The 14,676-nt window shown below is 38.6% G+C and overlaps 2 protein-coding genes and 2 pseudogenes across 3 annotated transcripts; 3 read left to right on the top strand and 1 right to left on the bottom strand.

The window, feature by feature from the left end:
* Positions 1–23: 23 nt before the first annotated feature.
* On the bottom strand, positions 24–1,013 carry LOC106393955 (annotated as a pseudogene).
* An 8,277-nt stretch (positions 1,014–9,290) lies between these two features.
* LOC106393957 lies at positions 9,291–9,953 on the top strand (annotated as a pseudogene).
* LOC106393958 (putative E3 ubiquitin-protein ligase SINA-like 9) lies at positions 9,581–11,664 on the top strand. The gene is made up of 2 exons (XM_048756431.1): positions 9,581–10,842; positions 10,912–11,664. The coding sequence occupies exons 1-2, from the start codon at positions 10,621–10,623 to the stop codon at positions 11,296–11,298; spliced, it is 609 nt and encodes a 202-aa protein (XP_048612388.1). The 5' UTR covers positions 9,581–10,620; the 3' UTR covers positions 11,299–11,664.
* Positions 11,665–12,327: 663 nt separating this feature from the next.
* Positions 12,328–14,462, top strand: LOC106391208 (FBD-associated F-box protein At2g26860). 2 transcript variants are annotated; one of them, XM_013831817.3, is made up of 4 exons: positions 12,328–12,740; positions 12,925–13,779; positions 13,866–14,003; positions 14,204–14,462. In XM_013831817.3, exons 2-4 carry the CDS (start codon positions 12,928–12,930, stop codon positions 14,237–14,239), a joined length of 1,026 nt encoding a protein of 341 aa, XP_013687271.1. In that variant the 5' UTR covers positions 12,328–12,740; positions 12,925–12,927; the 3' UTR covers positions 14,240–14,462. The 2 variants fall into 2 exon arrangements, with proteins under 2 accessions (XP_013687271.1, XP_022565321.1); XM_022709600.2 differs by having other exon boundaries at positions 13,866–14,462.
* The last annotated feature ends 214 nt before the right edge of the window (positions 14,463–14,676 follow it).

Below are 14,676 nucleotides of genomic sequence, written 5' to 3'. Positions count from 1 at the left end.
TATAAGTTTTAACTCGGACAATCAGCAGGCCAGATGGGTATAAATGTATTATAGTGTCAACAAAATGCAGTTTCACAGTTCACCCAGCATTTCTTCAAAAATATGTCGCTTAAAACTCTTCATCAGTCACGCCTCCATGTATTAACGTACTTGAACTTAGATCAATATCACACATTAATTTTCAAGTGTTTAGACGACATAATTTAGAGAGGAAATCTAATTAACATGAGTAGAGGGTTCCGATAGAGAAAAAAAAAAGAAGAAAAAATTCAAACAGTCAAAAGCTCCTTTTCAAGGTCCTACGCATCAGTGCGGCTGATGAGGGACGAAGTAGTAGCTTCTTCATGATCCTAATAAGTCTCTTGCTTGATGCAAATATAAAACTTGTAGTCAGGGCACATGGAGGAATGAACCAACATAACATGTTTACAGGGTGGTTCATTGCTCACTTCACGAACTCTTTTGAGTTTTGACTGAAATAAGCAGCTATCACCCGAAGATGAATACATGTGCAAATCGTAGGAGAACTTGGCTGTTCCTGGTCCAATACAGCAAGCATGGAATAGTCGGCCTTGTGGTGTGTCGAAACACTCCACAACCACAACTTCTCCTTCTCCTTCATCTGTGGTTTGTTCCTTGAGAATAGCCCGCTAACCACTTACGGGGTGGATAAACACAGGCATCCCACATTCAAACATGTACGAGTCCTCGCAGTGTTTAGCATATCCGCAGTGTTCATATAAATCCTTGAAGGAGCAAGTAAAGTCACAGCTGGTAAAAGGGCAAGTAGGTTGGGTGAAAGGACAAAGCTTTACATGTGTTGATGTTTCAGCAAAAGCGAAAGTCTCGGAACAACCAGCATTCGGACATGGAACTCTAAGTAGTTCGAGGACCCGCTCCATAGTTCTGTTGCGGGATAGAGTGGGTAGGGCTGTCAGTTGGGTTGGACTGCACCCAAATGGGTGTGCCCAATGGACATTTATTTTTCCTGGACTCAAGACACTCACACCCATATTTAGCCCACACCCAATAAAACCCAAACCCAATTTTACCCATCATCCAGTTGGACAACCCAAGCCCGCCTATGTATAAGTAAATTTTAATATTAGCCCAAATCTGTTAAACTTAATGTAAGCCCAATTTTAATATCAAATAACATCAAAATGAGATAGAAATATCCAACATTGAATTGAGTAATAAAGTTTTGAAATTTTAAACAACATTTAAAAATCTGAAAATAAATATGATGTAAAATAATCTCAAAAGGTTGAGTTTTTGATAACTCTGTTTATGAATTCACTTTATTCTAGTTTTGTGATTTTATCTACTCTCATCTGCAGTCTGCAGCAACAAAGAAAAAAAAATGATTCAACCTCAGATTCTTATACTGAATGCAACCACAATGAACAAAAACATAGCCAAGAGCACTAGTGAGAAAAAGGAGAACATTGTGTATTATGAAGCGTCATTTCTATAAATCACATTAGATTCAAACAATGACAATATAAAAACACAATATACGAAAGACTTCTATCAGAATATCACATTAGATTAAATGTAATGATCACATCTACAAATCAAGATCAGATGCTACTTCAATAAGTAAACAATGACAAGATCATTGTGAGGTAGTGAGTTCTCTAGTATGAACATTTCAATATCTTGTCCAAAAGTACACTAGACTCACGCTAAGTACAAGATAATACCCCGTGTTAAGTTTCTAGACTCTCCAGTCTCCACTCTCTTCTTCTTTCTTCTGCAGCCTGCAACAACAAAGAAAAAAGAAGATTCAACCTCAGATTCTTATACTTAATACAAGTTGTATTATACAACCACAAAATGATCTTCTCATCAACACTATAAACTCAAATGAGTTTTACTTGCAATATTGAACGAGTAAAGTGTAGAGATCATACCTCAAGTCAAGTCTATAGACTCTCCACTCTCTTCTTCTTTATCTTCTCTTTATCCTCTTCTTCTTTCTCTTTTGTCTTCTCAACCGACTCATCACCTACAAAAAAAATAATTTCATGAAGATTCTGAAGCAATTTATTATATGAACAGATTATAAGAAACACTAACCCATTTCTGGAAACCCTTTTAACCAGTTTCTTGTACAGACCAAGGCTTGGACATTAGTAGGTAGAAGAAAGCTCTGGTACTTGTTAAGGACTCTACTACCAATGCTAAACGAAGATTCTGAAGCAACGGTTGTTATGGGTATACTCAGAACCTCTCGTGCCATTGTTGCCAACTCTTTGAACCGAGCTGAGTTGTCTCTCCAGTAACGTAACACATTCAGTTTCTTGTAAGCGGCCATGTCAAGCAATGGCTCATCCAAATATATGTCGAGAGCAGACTTGCTACTGCCAACAGCTTTCTGAGAAAAGAAGGCGTAGAATCCCTGAAAAACAGGTTAAACATCATATATATGATATCATAAATTCATAACACTTATCAGAAATGACTACATAGCATAACTTACCCCATAACCGGCTGGAACATCGGGTATTTCTCCTTGTGAAGTTGTTGCAGCACTACTGATTATCTGGTTCTTCTTGTAAGCTCCAAACAGTTTATAGATCTTTGAACGAACATTAGCCAACCTTCTCTTACAAGTAGACTGATCCAAAACCGAGAAACAATATTCTAAGAAGTGAAATTTGAGTCTTGGATCCAAAACTGCAGCAACTGCAAGGATATCACTGTATTCTTCCCAGTATTTCTAAAACTTGAGCTTCATACACTTCACCATTTCACAAATAACAGGATCAGAATAATTTGCATGAGCCTCAACCAACACTCAATCTTCCAAATTTCATTGAAATACAAATTTGATGTTGGGTATGAGGAACCCGAAATCAAATTTGTAATCTCAGAAAATGGCTTCAACAACTCGCATATCACTTCTGCTCTCCTCCACTCAGAATAAGAGAGAAAACTCACATAACTCGGTTCTACATCCGCCAAGTTACCTAGTGCAGCTTTGAACTTGATAGCTCTAGAAAGCATAAGGAAAGTAGAATTCCAGCGTGTGCTTACATCTAAGACCAGACCTTCATCACCCTCGACCTCGGTTCCCACTGTTTCAACACAGTTTTGAAACATTCTTTCCCTGCTTTATGATCCTCTAACGAACTTGACACTCTCCCTGATTTTCTGCAAAGCTCCTCCAATCACTGCTAAGCCGTCTTGAACAATAAGATTAAGGATGTGTGCTGAACATCGTACATGGAAGAATTCGCCACCGCAGACCAGATCTTTGTGCATCTGTCTCTTCATGATACTCTGCATGCTGTCATTCGAAGAAGCGTTGTCTACAGTGAGACAGAAGACCTTCTTTTCCAGTCCCCACTCCTTCAGCAGCTCGACCAGCTTCATAGCAATGGCTATTCCAGAATGAGGCGGAGGAAAAGCGGTGAAAGCCAATATTTTAGCTTGAAAATTCCATTCAACATCGATGTAATGCGCAGTCAAGCAGAGATATCCTTCGATGGTAATAGCCCTCCAGAGATCTGTTGTCAAACAAACCCTTCCAGGAAAATCATTTAAGATTTTCCTAAGTTTCTGCTTCTCACTTTCATAAATCTTCAACACATCAAAAGCTGCTGTGTTTCTGCTCCAATACTCAATACTAGAATTAGCATAACTAAAAGCCATTCTAATCCTCTTATACTCTACAAACTTGTAAGGAAGATCATGCTCTATAATGGCCATAGCTATCATCTCACGAAACACCATCATATCCACAATCCTAGAACTACTTCTAGGTGTTCCAACAGCTTTTGGACATACCTTCATATGACGAGTCAGAGTTGAGGTTCCATTTCTACGAAGATTCAAGAAGTAAAACCTTTTACAAAGGTTGCATCTGATCTTAGTTGTACCATCAGACAGCCTTCCTCCAATTATAGTAAACTTTCTCCAGCCCCTAGAGACTCTACGGCGTGATCTTGGTTGTGTGCCTTTGTTAGCCTCTGAGATCTCTATAACTTCATGATCCTCTATATCTTCATCCATCACATCATTCTGACCATCAGCATTCAAGTCTATAGCTTCCATTTTCTGAAACAACAAAATATTTAAACAAATGTAAACCCACTTACGCTTCTTCTTTAAACACACTTACAAGTACTACAAGTAAACTAAAAAAGTACAAGACTACTCAGTTTATAAGCGTAAGTAAACACATAAACATGAACATAGAAACCCACAACTCATAACGAGACTGACTTATATATTGTGTTTCTAAGTCACAGACACAACCCACATGTTAAGAGAACATTTGTGAAGTTCTCCTCAATCACAAATGTTTTGCACATCATTTTAACAATGACTGATTCCCTGAGAACTACAAATCACTTAAAAGCATACCGATGCACTGAACTCAATTTGAACGCTGCAAAAAGCTATTATCAGGAAACATAGTTACCCACTTTTTTAGAAAAAAAGCTACCAAACTCAATATGAATGCTGCAAAAAGCAATTATCAAGAAACAGAGTCACCCACTTTTTTTTAATAAAAAGCTACCAGTTTACAATAACACAAAAACTGCAGCTTCTTTAACAAGAGCAGAAACAAACAAACCTCAAGAAAGGTAAACTTTTCGTGAATGAGAAGGGCTAAGAGAAAACACAGAAGCACAAGCTAAATAAATGGTTGAGAGCATTGCTTAAGTTTCAGTTATGAACACATAAAACCAACAGACTCATCACCTACATGAACACACAAAACCCACAGTTATCATAGGCTCATAGCATTGCTTCTTATGTTTTACAAAACTTAAAATGATCACACACAAAATAAAATATAAACGATACATATGTAGGTTAGTAGGTAGAGAAATCTAAATGATTCATCATCATCATCAGAGCAAGAGTAAAAACTTGAGATGAGATGAAGAGATAAACCGAGATCGAACGAGATACAAAACCCACAAAACCCACAACAGAAAACGTAGAAAAATCTCGAGGTCAGAGCTAAAATCGAATCATACCTGAAATTGTAGAGAAATTGAGAACCTCGTTATAAGCAGATGACGCCTTTACAGAGAAGAGAACCTTCAATCAAAAACGAGATTTAGTTTAAAACTTATCTTCAATCAAAAACAAAGGAATGACGCCTTTACAGGGAATGATTCAAAACTTACCTTGATTCATCAACAAAGCAAGGAATGACTCGCGGAAGAGAAGAGGAGAAGGCATAAGGAGAAAAGAATCAATGGGTAAGTGATTCTACATCCACGGGAACATATGAACACAAGAACAACAGACGTAAGCTAAGCCATCTGAGAATGAAGAAGAGAAATCGCGGAAGAGGAGAGAATCGGAGAAGAGGAGATCTGATTGATTTTTTTCTCAATTGTCTAAACCCTAGAAATTAAGCTTTTGGGCCAACCCATCACCCATTTGGTTTGGACCTGTTAGCCCATGGGTAAGTTGGTCTTTAACCCGATTGGACCATTAACTATCTGGGTATGGCCATCACCCACCCATGTTTGGTTGGAATGGGTTACCCCATGGGTGGCCCACCCATGTTTGGTTGGAATGGGTTACCCCATAACTGTGGGTTTTGTGTGTTCATGTAGGTGATGAGTCTGTTGGTTTTATGTGTTCATAACTGAAACTTAAGCAATGCTCTCAACCATTTATTTAGCTTGTGCTTCTGTGTTTTCTCTTAGCTCTTCTCATTCACGAAAAGTTTACCTTTCTTGAGGTTTGTTTGTTTCTGCTCTTGTTAAAGAAGCTGCAGTTTTTGTGTTATTGTAAACTGGTAGCTTTTTATTAAAAAAAGTGGGTGACTCTGTTTCTTGATAATTGCTTTTTGCAGCATTCATATTGAGTTTGGTAGTTTTTTTCTAAAAAAGTGAGTAACTATGTTTCTTGATAATAGCTTTTTGCAGCGTTCAAATTGAGTTCAGTGCATCGGTATGCTTTTAAGTGGTTTGTAGTTCTCAGGGAATCAGCCATTGTTAAAATGATGTGCAAAACATTTGTGATTGAGGAGAACTTCACAAATGTTCTCTTAACATGTGGGTTGTGTCTGTGACTTAGAAACACAATATATAAGTCAGTCTCGTTATGAGTTGTGGGTTTCTATGTTCATGTTTATGTGTTTACTTACGCTTATAAACTGAGTAGTCTTGTACTTTTTTAGTTTACTTGTAGTACTTGTAAGTGTGTTTAAAGAAGAAGCGTAAGTGGGTTTACATTTGTTTAAATATTTTGTTGTTTCAGAAAATGGAAGCTATAGACTTGAATGATGATGGTCAGAATGATGTGATGGATGAAGATATAGAGGATCATGAAGTTATAGAGATCTCAGAGGCTAACAAAGGCACACAACCAAGATCACGCCGTAGAGTCTCTAGGGGCTGGAGAAAGTTTACTATAATTGGAGGAAGGCTGTCTGATGGTACAACTAAGATCAGATGCAACCTTTGTAGAAGGTTTTACTTCTTGAATCTTCGTAGAAATGGAACCTCAACTCTGACTCGTCATATGAAGGTATGTCCAAAAGCTGTTGGAACACCTAGAAGTAGTTCTAGGATTGTGGATATGATGGTGTTTCGTGAGATGATAGCTATGGCCATTATAGAGCATGATCTTCCTTACAAGTTTGTAGAGTATAAGATGATTAAAATGGCTTTTAGTTATGCTAATTCTAGTATTGAGTATTGGAGCAGAAACACAACAGCTTTTGATGTGTTGAAGATTTATGAAAGTGAGAAGCAGAAACTTAGGAAAATCTTAAATGATTTTCCTGGAAGGGTTTGTTTGACAACAGATCTCTGGAGGGCTATTACCATAGAAGGATATCTTTGCTTGACTGCGCATTACATCGATGTTGAATGGAATTTTCAAGCTAAAATATTGGCTTTCACCGCTTTTCCTCCGCCTCATTCTGGAATAGCCATTGCTATGAAGCTGGTCGAGCTGCTGAAGGAGTGGGGACTGGAAAAGAAGGTCTTCTGTCTCACTGTAGACAACGCTTCTTCGAATGACAGCATGCAGAGTATCATGAAGAGACAGATGCACAAAGATCTGGTCTGCGGTGGCGAGTTCTTCTATGTACGATGTTCAGCACACATCCTTAATCTTATTGTTCAAGACGGCTTAGCAGTGATTGGAGGAGCTTTGCAGAAAATCAGGGAGAGTGTCAAGTTCGTTAGAGGATCATAAAGCAGGGAAAGAATGTTTCAAAACTGTGTTGAAACAGTGGGAACCGAGGTCGAGGGTGATGAAGGTCTGGTCTTAGATGTAAGCACACGCTGGAATTCTACTTTCCTTATGCTTTCTAGAGCTATCAAGTTCAAAGCTGCACTAGGTAACTTGGCGGATGTAGAACCGAGTTATGTGAGTTTTTTCTCTTATTCTGAGTGGAGGAGAGCAGAAGTGATATGCGAGTTGTTGAAGCCATTTTCTGAGATTACAAATTTGATTTCGGGTTCCTCATACCCAACATCAAATTTGTATTTCAATGAAATTTGAAAGATTGAGTGTTGGTTGAGAGCTCATGCAAATTATTCTGATCCTGTTATTTGTGAAATGGTGAAGTGTATGAAGCTCAAGTTTGAGAAATACTGGGAAGAATACAGTGGTATCCTTGCAGTTGCTGCAGTTTTGGATCCAAGACTCAAATTTCACTTCTTAGAATATTGTTTCTCGGTTTTGGATCAGTCTACTTGTAAGAGAAGGTTGGCTAATGTTCGTTCAAAGATCTATAAACTGTTTGGAGCTTACAAGAAGAACCAGATAATCAGTAGTGCTGCAACAACTTCACAAGGAGAAATACCCGATGTTCCAGCCGGTTATGGGATAAGTTATGCTATGTAGTCATTTCTGATAAGTGTTATGAATTTATGATATCATATATATGATGTTTAACCTGTTTTTCAGGGATTCTACGCCTTCTTTTCTCAGAAAGCTGTTGGCAGTGGCAAGTCTGCTCTCGACATATATTTGGATGAGCCATTGCTTGACATGGCCGCTTACAAGAAACTGAATGTGTTACGTTACTGGAGAGACAACTCAGCTCGGTTCAAAGAGTTGGCAACAATGGCACGAGAGGTTCTGAGTATACCCATAACAACCGTTGCTTCAGAATCTTCGTTTAGCATTGGTAGTAGAGTCCTTAACAAGTACCAGAGCTTTCTTCTACCTACTAATGTCCAAGCCTTGGTCTGTACAAGAAACTGGTTAAAAGGGTTTCCAGAAATGGGTTAGTGTTGCTTATAATCTGTTCATATAATAAATTGCTTCGGAATCTTCATGAAATTATTTTTTTTGTAGGTGATGAGTCGGTTGAGAAGACAAAAGAGAAAGAAGAAGAGGATAAAGAGAAGATAAAGAAGAAGAGAGTGGAGAGTCTATAGATTTGACTTGAGGTATGATCTCTACACTTTACTCGTTCAATATTGCAAGTAAAACTCATTTGAGTTTATAGTGTTGATGAGAAGATCATTTTGTGGTTGTATAATACAACTTGTATTAAGTATAAGAATCTGAGGTTGAATCTTCTTTTTTCTTTGTTGTTGCAGGCTGCAGAAGAAAGAAGAAGAGAGTGGAGACTGGAGAGTCTAGAAACTTAACGCGGGGTATTATCTTGTACTTAGCGTGAGTCTAGTGTACTTTTGGACAAGATATTGAAATGTTCATACTAGAGAACTCACTACCTCACAATGATCTTGTCATTGTTTACTTATTGAAGTAGCATCTGATCTTGATTTGTAGATGTGATCATTACATTTAATCTAATGTGATATTCTGATATAAGTCTTTAGTATATTGTGTTTTTATATTGTCATTGTTTGAATCTAATGTGATTTATAGAAATGACGCTTCATAATACACAATGTTCTCCTTTTTCTCACTAGTGCTCTTGGCTATGTTTTTGTTCATTGTGGTTGCATTCAGTATAAGAATCTGAGGTTGAATCATCTTTTTTTCTTTGTTGCTGCAGGCTGCAGATGAGAGTAGATAAAATCACAAAACTAGAATAAAGTGAATTCATAAACGGAGTTATCAAAAACTCAACCTTTTGAGATTATTTTACATCATATTTATTTTCAGATTTTTAAATGTTGTTTAAAATTTCAAAACTTTATTACTCAATTCAATGTTGGATATTTCTATCTCATTTTGATGTTATTTGATATTAAAATTGGGCTTACATTAAGTTTAACAGATTTGGGCTAATATTAAAATTTACTTATACATAGGCGGGCTTTGGTTGTCCAACTGGGTGATGGGTAAAATTGGGTTTGGGTGTTATTGGGTGTGGGCTAAATATGGGTGTGGGTGTCTTGAGTCCAGGAAAAATAAATGCCCATTGGGCACACCCATTTGGGTGCAGTCCAACCCAACTGACAGCCCTACCCACTCTATCCCGCAACAGAGCTATGGAGCGGGTCCTCGAACTACTTAGAGTTCCATGTCCGAATGCTGGTTGCTCCGAGACTTTCGCTTTTGCTGAAACATCAACACATGTAAAGCTTTGTCCTTTCACCCAACCTACTTGCCCTTTTACCAGCCGTGACTTTACTTGCTCCTTCAAGGATTTATATGAACACTGCGGATATGCTAAACACTACGAGGACTCGTACATGTTTGAATGTGGGACGCCTATGTTTATCCACCCCGTAAGTGGTTAGCGGGTTATTCTCAAGGAACAAACCACAGATGAAGGAGAAGGAGAAGTTGTGGTTGTGGAGTGTTTCGACACACCACAAGGCCGACTATTCCATGCTTGCTGTATTGGACCAGGAACAGCCAAGTTCTCCTACGATTTGCACATGTATTCATCTTCGGGTGATAGCTGCTTATTTCAGTCAAAACTCAAAAGAGTTCGTGAAGTGAGCAATGAACCACCCTGTAAACATGTTATGTTGGTTCATTCCTCCATGTGCCCTGACTACAAGTTTTATATTTGCATCAAGCGAGAGACTTATTAGGATCATGAAGAAGCTACTACTTCGTCCCTCATCAGTCGCACTGATGCGTAGGACCTTGAAAGGGAGCTTTTGACTGTTTGAATTTTCTCTTCTTTTTTTTTTCTCTATCGAAACCCTCTACTCATGTTAATTAGATTTCCTCTCTAAATTATGTCGTCTAAACACTTGAAAATTAATGTGTGATATTGATCTAAGTTCAAGTACGTTAATACATGGAGGCGTGACTGATGAAGAGTTTTAAGCGACATATTTTTGAAGAAATGCTGGGTGAACTGTGAAACGGCATTTTGTTGACACTATAATACATTTATACCCATCTGGCCTGCTGATTGTCCGAGTTAAAACTTATATCCAGAAACTGAGAAACGAGGAAGACAAAAGTAGCGGGAATAAACAAATCAGAAAACTGTGAAGGCATTTGTCGACACTATATCCATATATCGCCTACTGACCGTCTAAAATTCAGAATGAGAATGACGAAGAAGAAGGAAGTGAAAAGGAGAAGAAACTGTAATGGGCTAAGGGATGCAGAGCCCAATACTATTTATTTTAGTGGGCCTGAGCCCAAAACTGAACAAATGTGAACCAGACAATCAGCTAGGGTTTGAAGATGCAGACTTTTGGATTGACTTGACCAACAACGCGTGTCTCTGATAGTTCTCTCGAAATGGAGAGTTCCTCCGGAGAATCCGAATCCGAGGACGACAGACTGATCTCTGAAATGGAGAGTTCCTCCGGAGAATCCGAGGACGAGAGACCGATTGTACTCACCAACAGAACTTCGCAAAAGAGGCAACGTTCTCCGACCGAACGCACTGCGACGCTGCTGGATCTGGATGTTACAGACTGTCCCATTTGCTTTAATCCTCTCACCATTCCCATCTTCCAGGTTATATGTCTCAATCTGTTTCTACCTTAACTCCACTTCTCTCACAATATCTTTTTTTTGGGCATATAGTGTGACAATGGTCATATAGCATGCTCTGCTTGCTGCCAAACGTTGAGCAAGAAGTGTGCAACATGCTCCTTACCCACTCTTTCCCGCAACAGAGCTATGGAGCGGGTTATTGAACTTCTTAGAGTTCCATGTCCGAATGATGGTTGCTCCAAGATTGTCTCTTGTTCTGAAACATCAGCACATGTGAATCATTGTCCTTTCACCCAACGTACTTGCCCCTTTAGCAGCTGTGACTTTACTTGCTCCTCCAAGGATTTATATAAACACGGCGCTGCGGCACCATGCGCTGCTAAATTTGGCCTTTCCTTTTCCTTGAGCATGTTTAAATGTGGAACGCTCGTGCGTACGCATCTCTCAACATATAAGAGGATCATTCTTGAGGTATGATCTCTACACTTTACTCGTTCAATATTGCAAGTAAAACTCATTTGAGTTTATAGTGTTGATGAGAAGATCATTTTGTGGTTGTATAATACAACTTGTATTAAGTATAAGAATCTGAGGTTGAATCTTCTTTTTTCTTTGTTGTTGCAGGCTGCAGAAGAAAGAAGAAGAGAGTGGAGACTGGAGAGTCTAGAGACTTAACGCGAGGTATTATCTTATACTTAGCGTGATTCTAGTGTACTTTTGGACAAGATATTGAAATGTTCATACTAGAGAACTCACTACCTCACAATGATCTTGTCATTGTTTACTTATTGAAGTAGCATCTGATCTTGATTTGTAGATGTGATCATTACATTTAATCTAATGTGATATTCTGGTAGAAATCTTCAGCATATTGTCTTTTTATATTGTCATTGTTTGAATCTAATGTGATTTATAGAAATGTCGCTTCATAATACACAATGTTGTCCTTTTTCTCACTAGTGCTCTTGGCTATGTTTTTGTTCATTGTAGTTGCATTCATTATAAGAATCGGAGGTTGAATCATCTTTTTTTCTTTGTTGCTGCTGGCTGCAGATGAGAGTAGATAAAATCACAAAACTAGAATAAAGTGAATTCATAAACAGAGTTATCAAAAACTCAACCTTTTGAGATTATTTTACATCATATTTATTTTCAGATTTTTAAATGTTAGTTTAAAATTTCAAAACTTTATTACTCAATTCAATGTTGGATATTTCTATCTCATTTTGATGTTATTTGATATTAAAATTGGGATTACATTAAGTTTAACAGATTTGAGGTAATATTAAAATTTACTTATAAATGGACGGTCTTGGGTTGTCCAACTGGTTAATGGGTAAAATTGGGTTTGAGTGTTATTGGATGTGGGCTAAATATGAATATGGGTGTCTTTAGTCCAGTAAAAATAAATGTCCATTGGGCACGCCCATTTGGGTGCAGTCCAACCCAACTGACAGCCCTAGCCCTAGTGAGAGTATGAAAGCAAATGGGACAGTCTGTAACATCCAGATCCAGCAACGTCGCAGTGCGTTCGGTCGGAGAAAGTTGCCTCTTTCGCGAAGTTCGTTTGAATACAATCGGTCTGTCGGAGTCGGAGTCTCCGGGCTCCATTTCGAGAGAAGTATCAGAGACACAAGCGTCGTTGGCCAATCCAAAGCTCTGCACCTCGAAACCCTAGCTGACCTGTCTGGTTCCATTTATTCAGTTTTGGGTTCGGGCCCACTAATAATAACAGTAATGGGCTCTGCATCTCGAAGCCCATTACAGTTTCTTCTCCTTTCACTTCCTTCTTCTTCGTCATTCTCTTTCTGCATTTTACAGTCGGTAGTGTCGTCGACAAATGCCTTGACAGTTCTCCGAGCGTTTCTGATTTTGTCTTCTCTCCTGAGCAGACATCGTGTCTCCACTAAACTTAACAGGTTATTCTCTTCCCCAACATTTCAAGCTTTTTTTCTAGGGTTTTGCTTCATTCCTCTATGTAGCTATGTTTTTCAATTGTTAGCTTTGTCTTCTTCCCCTGTAGTGAAATACAGATTTTTCTGAGGTTTTGTCATGTTATATATCTTTCAACATTTCAACTCTTTTCTATTGTTTTTGTAAAAGGTGATGGACAGAATCAGTGGACTATCCGATGAGTTACTGGCCAGGATACTAACCTTTGTTCCGACAAAAGTTTCTGTCTCCACCAGCATTTTATCTAAACGATGGGAGTTTCTTTGGACGTGGGTGCCTAAACTCGAGTTCGTGGATAACAAGTATGGATCAGACCTTGCAATTAGGGATTTTATCAACAAGAATCTTCCATTACTCAAACCTCCGGTCATAGAGAGCTTCCTCCTCAAATGTTATTCATCATTTTTTCAACCTGAGGATATCACTCAGTGGGTTGCAACTACGGTTTCTCGCTGCATCGTTGAGCTAGATATCGACTGTGTATACTGTTGGTCGGGAGAACCTTGTTTGTTATTGCCGGGCAGCTTGTTTACGTGCGAATCGCTAGTGACTTTGAAACTCAACGGCGAGATGATTCTGTTGGATGTTCCTCGGACTGTTTATCTCCCTTCGTTGAAAACTCTGCATCTTGGATGTGTTACTTACTCAAAAGAAGATACTTTCCGACTGCTTTTGTCCTACTGCCCTGTTCTTGAAGATCTGGTTATTCAGCGAAGTGGTCGTGACAAAGCGAAAGCGATAGTTGTGATCAGCCCGTCCCTGCAGATGCTGACCTTACAGTTAGATGGTGGAACTTCTTCGACTGATGAGTTTGTTATAGTAACCCCTTCTTTGAAGTATCTCAATATTGAGGATTACAATGCGAGGTACTCTTACTTGGTCGCTCATATGCCTAAGGTTGAAGAGGCAGATATAGTTGTTGATGAGTATCTTGAGATGGTCTTTGAATCAATCACATCTGTCAAACGCCGTTCGCTTTGCGTCTTATTCGACTTTGAAGAGAGGGTATAATCTTTTATCAACTTCAAGTACACAATCTCTATTATATAATATCACTTACCTTTTGTTATTACATTGTCTCATGTGTGCAGTATATGTATCATGATGGTATATTCTTTGGTCAGCTTGAACATCTGAAGTTAGGTATAAGCTTTGATTATTGGTCCAAGTTGCTTTTCCGGTTGCTCCGGGATGCTCCTAAGCTGCGAGTCCTCGAACTCTACGTCTATGTAAGTTTCTTCCTTTTGACTAATTTTCTATACTCTTTGTTGTAGTGTTCATGTATAGTTCTCTCTTTCTTTTTCTTTTTTTTTTTGTTTAACTCCGAGTGGTGGACGTTTCAATAAGTATGAGCCGATTAGCTAGAACAATGACCCGAGTGCTGTTCCTACATGTTTGTTGGAGAGCCTTGAAACTTTCGAGTTTGCAGACTACAGGGGAAGGCAAGAAGAGAGAGACTTCGTGAGTTTTATCATCAAACACGCTTGTCACTTGAAGTCCTCGACGATTACGCCTTCTACCATAATGGAAACTTGTTCCTCAACAGATAGTTGTTGCATTTGACGATTATGGACTGGTAGGCTTGTTTTGTTTTGTTGTCCAAGAACAGTTAGGTGCTTATCATGTGTTGATTCTACACTAGTGTCTTTTTAATGTTTTTTTAAGTGGTATTATCTTCGGTTTGGTTAGCTTTTGTCTCTTATTGGTCGAAGCTACTCGTCTGGCTGTTCCATGTTTTTCTGTCTAAACGCAACCAACGGTGTACTTTTATTCCCGAGTTATTAGGCTTGCCTTGTTATAATGAGTTAAAAAAATAAAAACAAAAGAGTAGAAAAATCTGGAAACTGAGAAGAGGAAGTTACCGGGTACACAACTACATATGAAAAAAGAATCATCAGACCC

This window comes from Brassica napus, chromosome C4, assembly GCF_020379485.1.
Source record: "Brassica napus cultivar Da-Ae chromosome C4, Da-Ae, whole genome shotgun sequence".
Classification (NCBI taxonomy): domain Eukaryota; kingdom Viridiplantae; phylum Streptophyta; class Magnoliopsida; order Brassicales; family Brassicaceae; genus Brassica; species Brassica napus.
Note: the sequence above shows the minus strand (reverse complement) of the source record. Positions and strands in the feature narration are given on the sequence as shown.

Excerpts from the sequence above, each read along its gene's own strand:
- LOC106393958 (XM_048756431.1), top strand. The coding sequence starts at position 10,621 with ATGGAGAGTTCCTCCGGAGAATCCGAATCCGAGGACGACAGACTGATC. Across the intron at positions 10,843-10,911 it reads TCACCATTCCCATCTTCCAG|TGTGACAATGGTCATATAGC; the intron begins GTTATATGTCTC and ends TTGGGCATATAG.
- LOC106391208 (XM_022709600.2), top strand. The coding sequence starts at position 12,928 with ATGGACAGAATCAGTGGACTATCCGATGAGTTACTGGCCAGGATACTA. Across the intron at positions 13,780-13,865 it reads TATTCGACTTTGAAGAGAGG|TATATGTATCATGATGGTAT; the intron begins GTATAATCTTTT and ends TCATGTGTGCAG.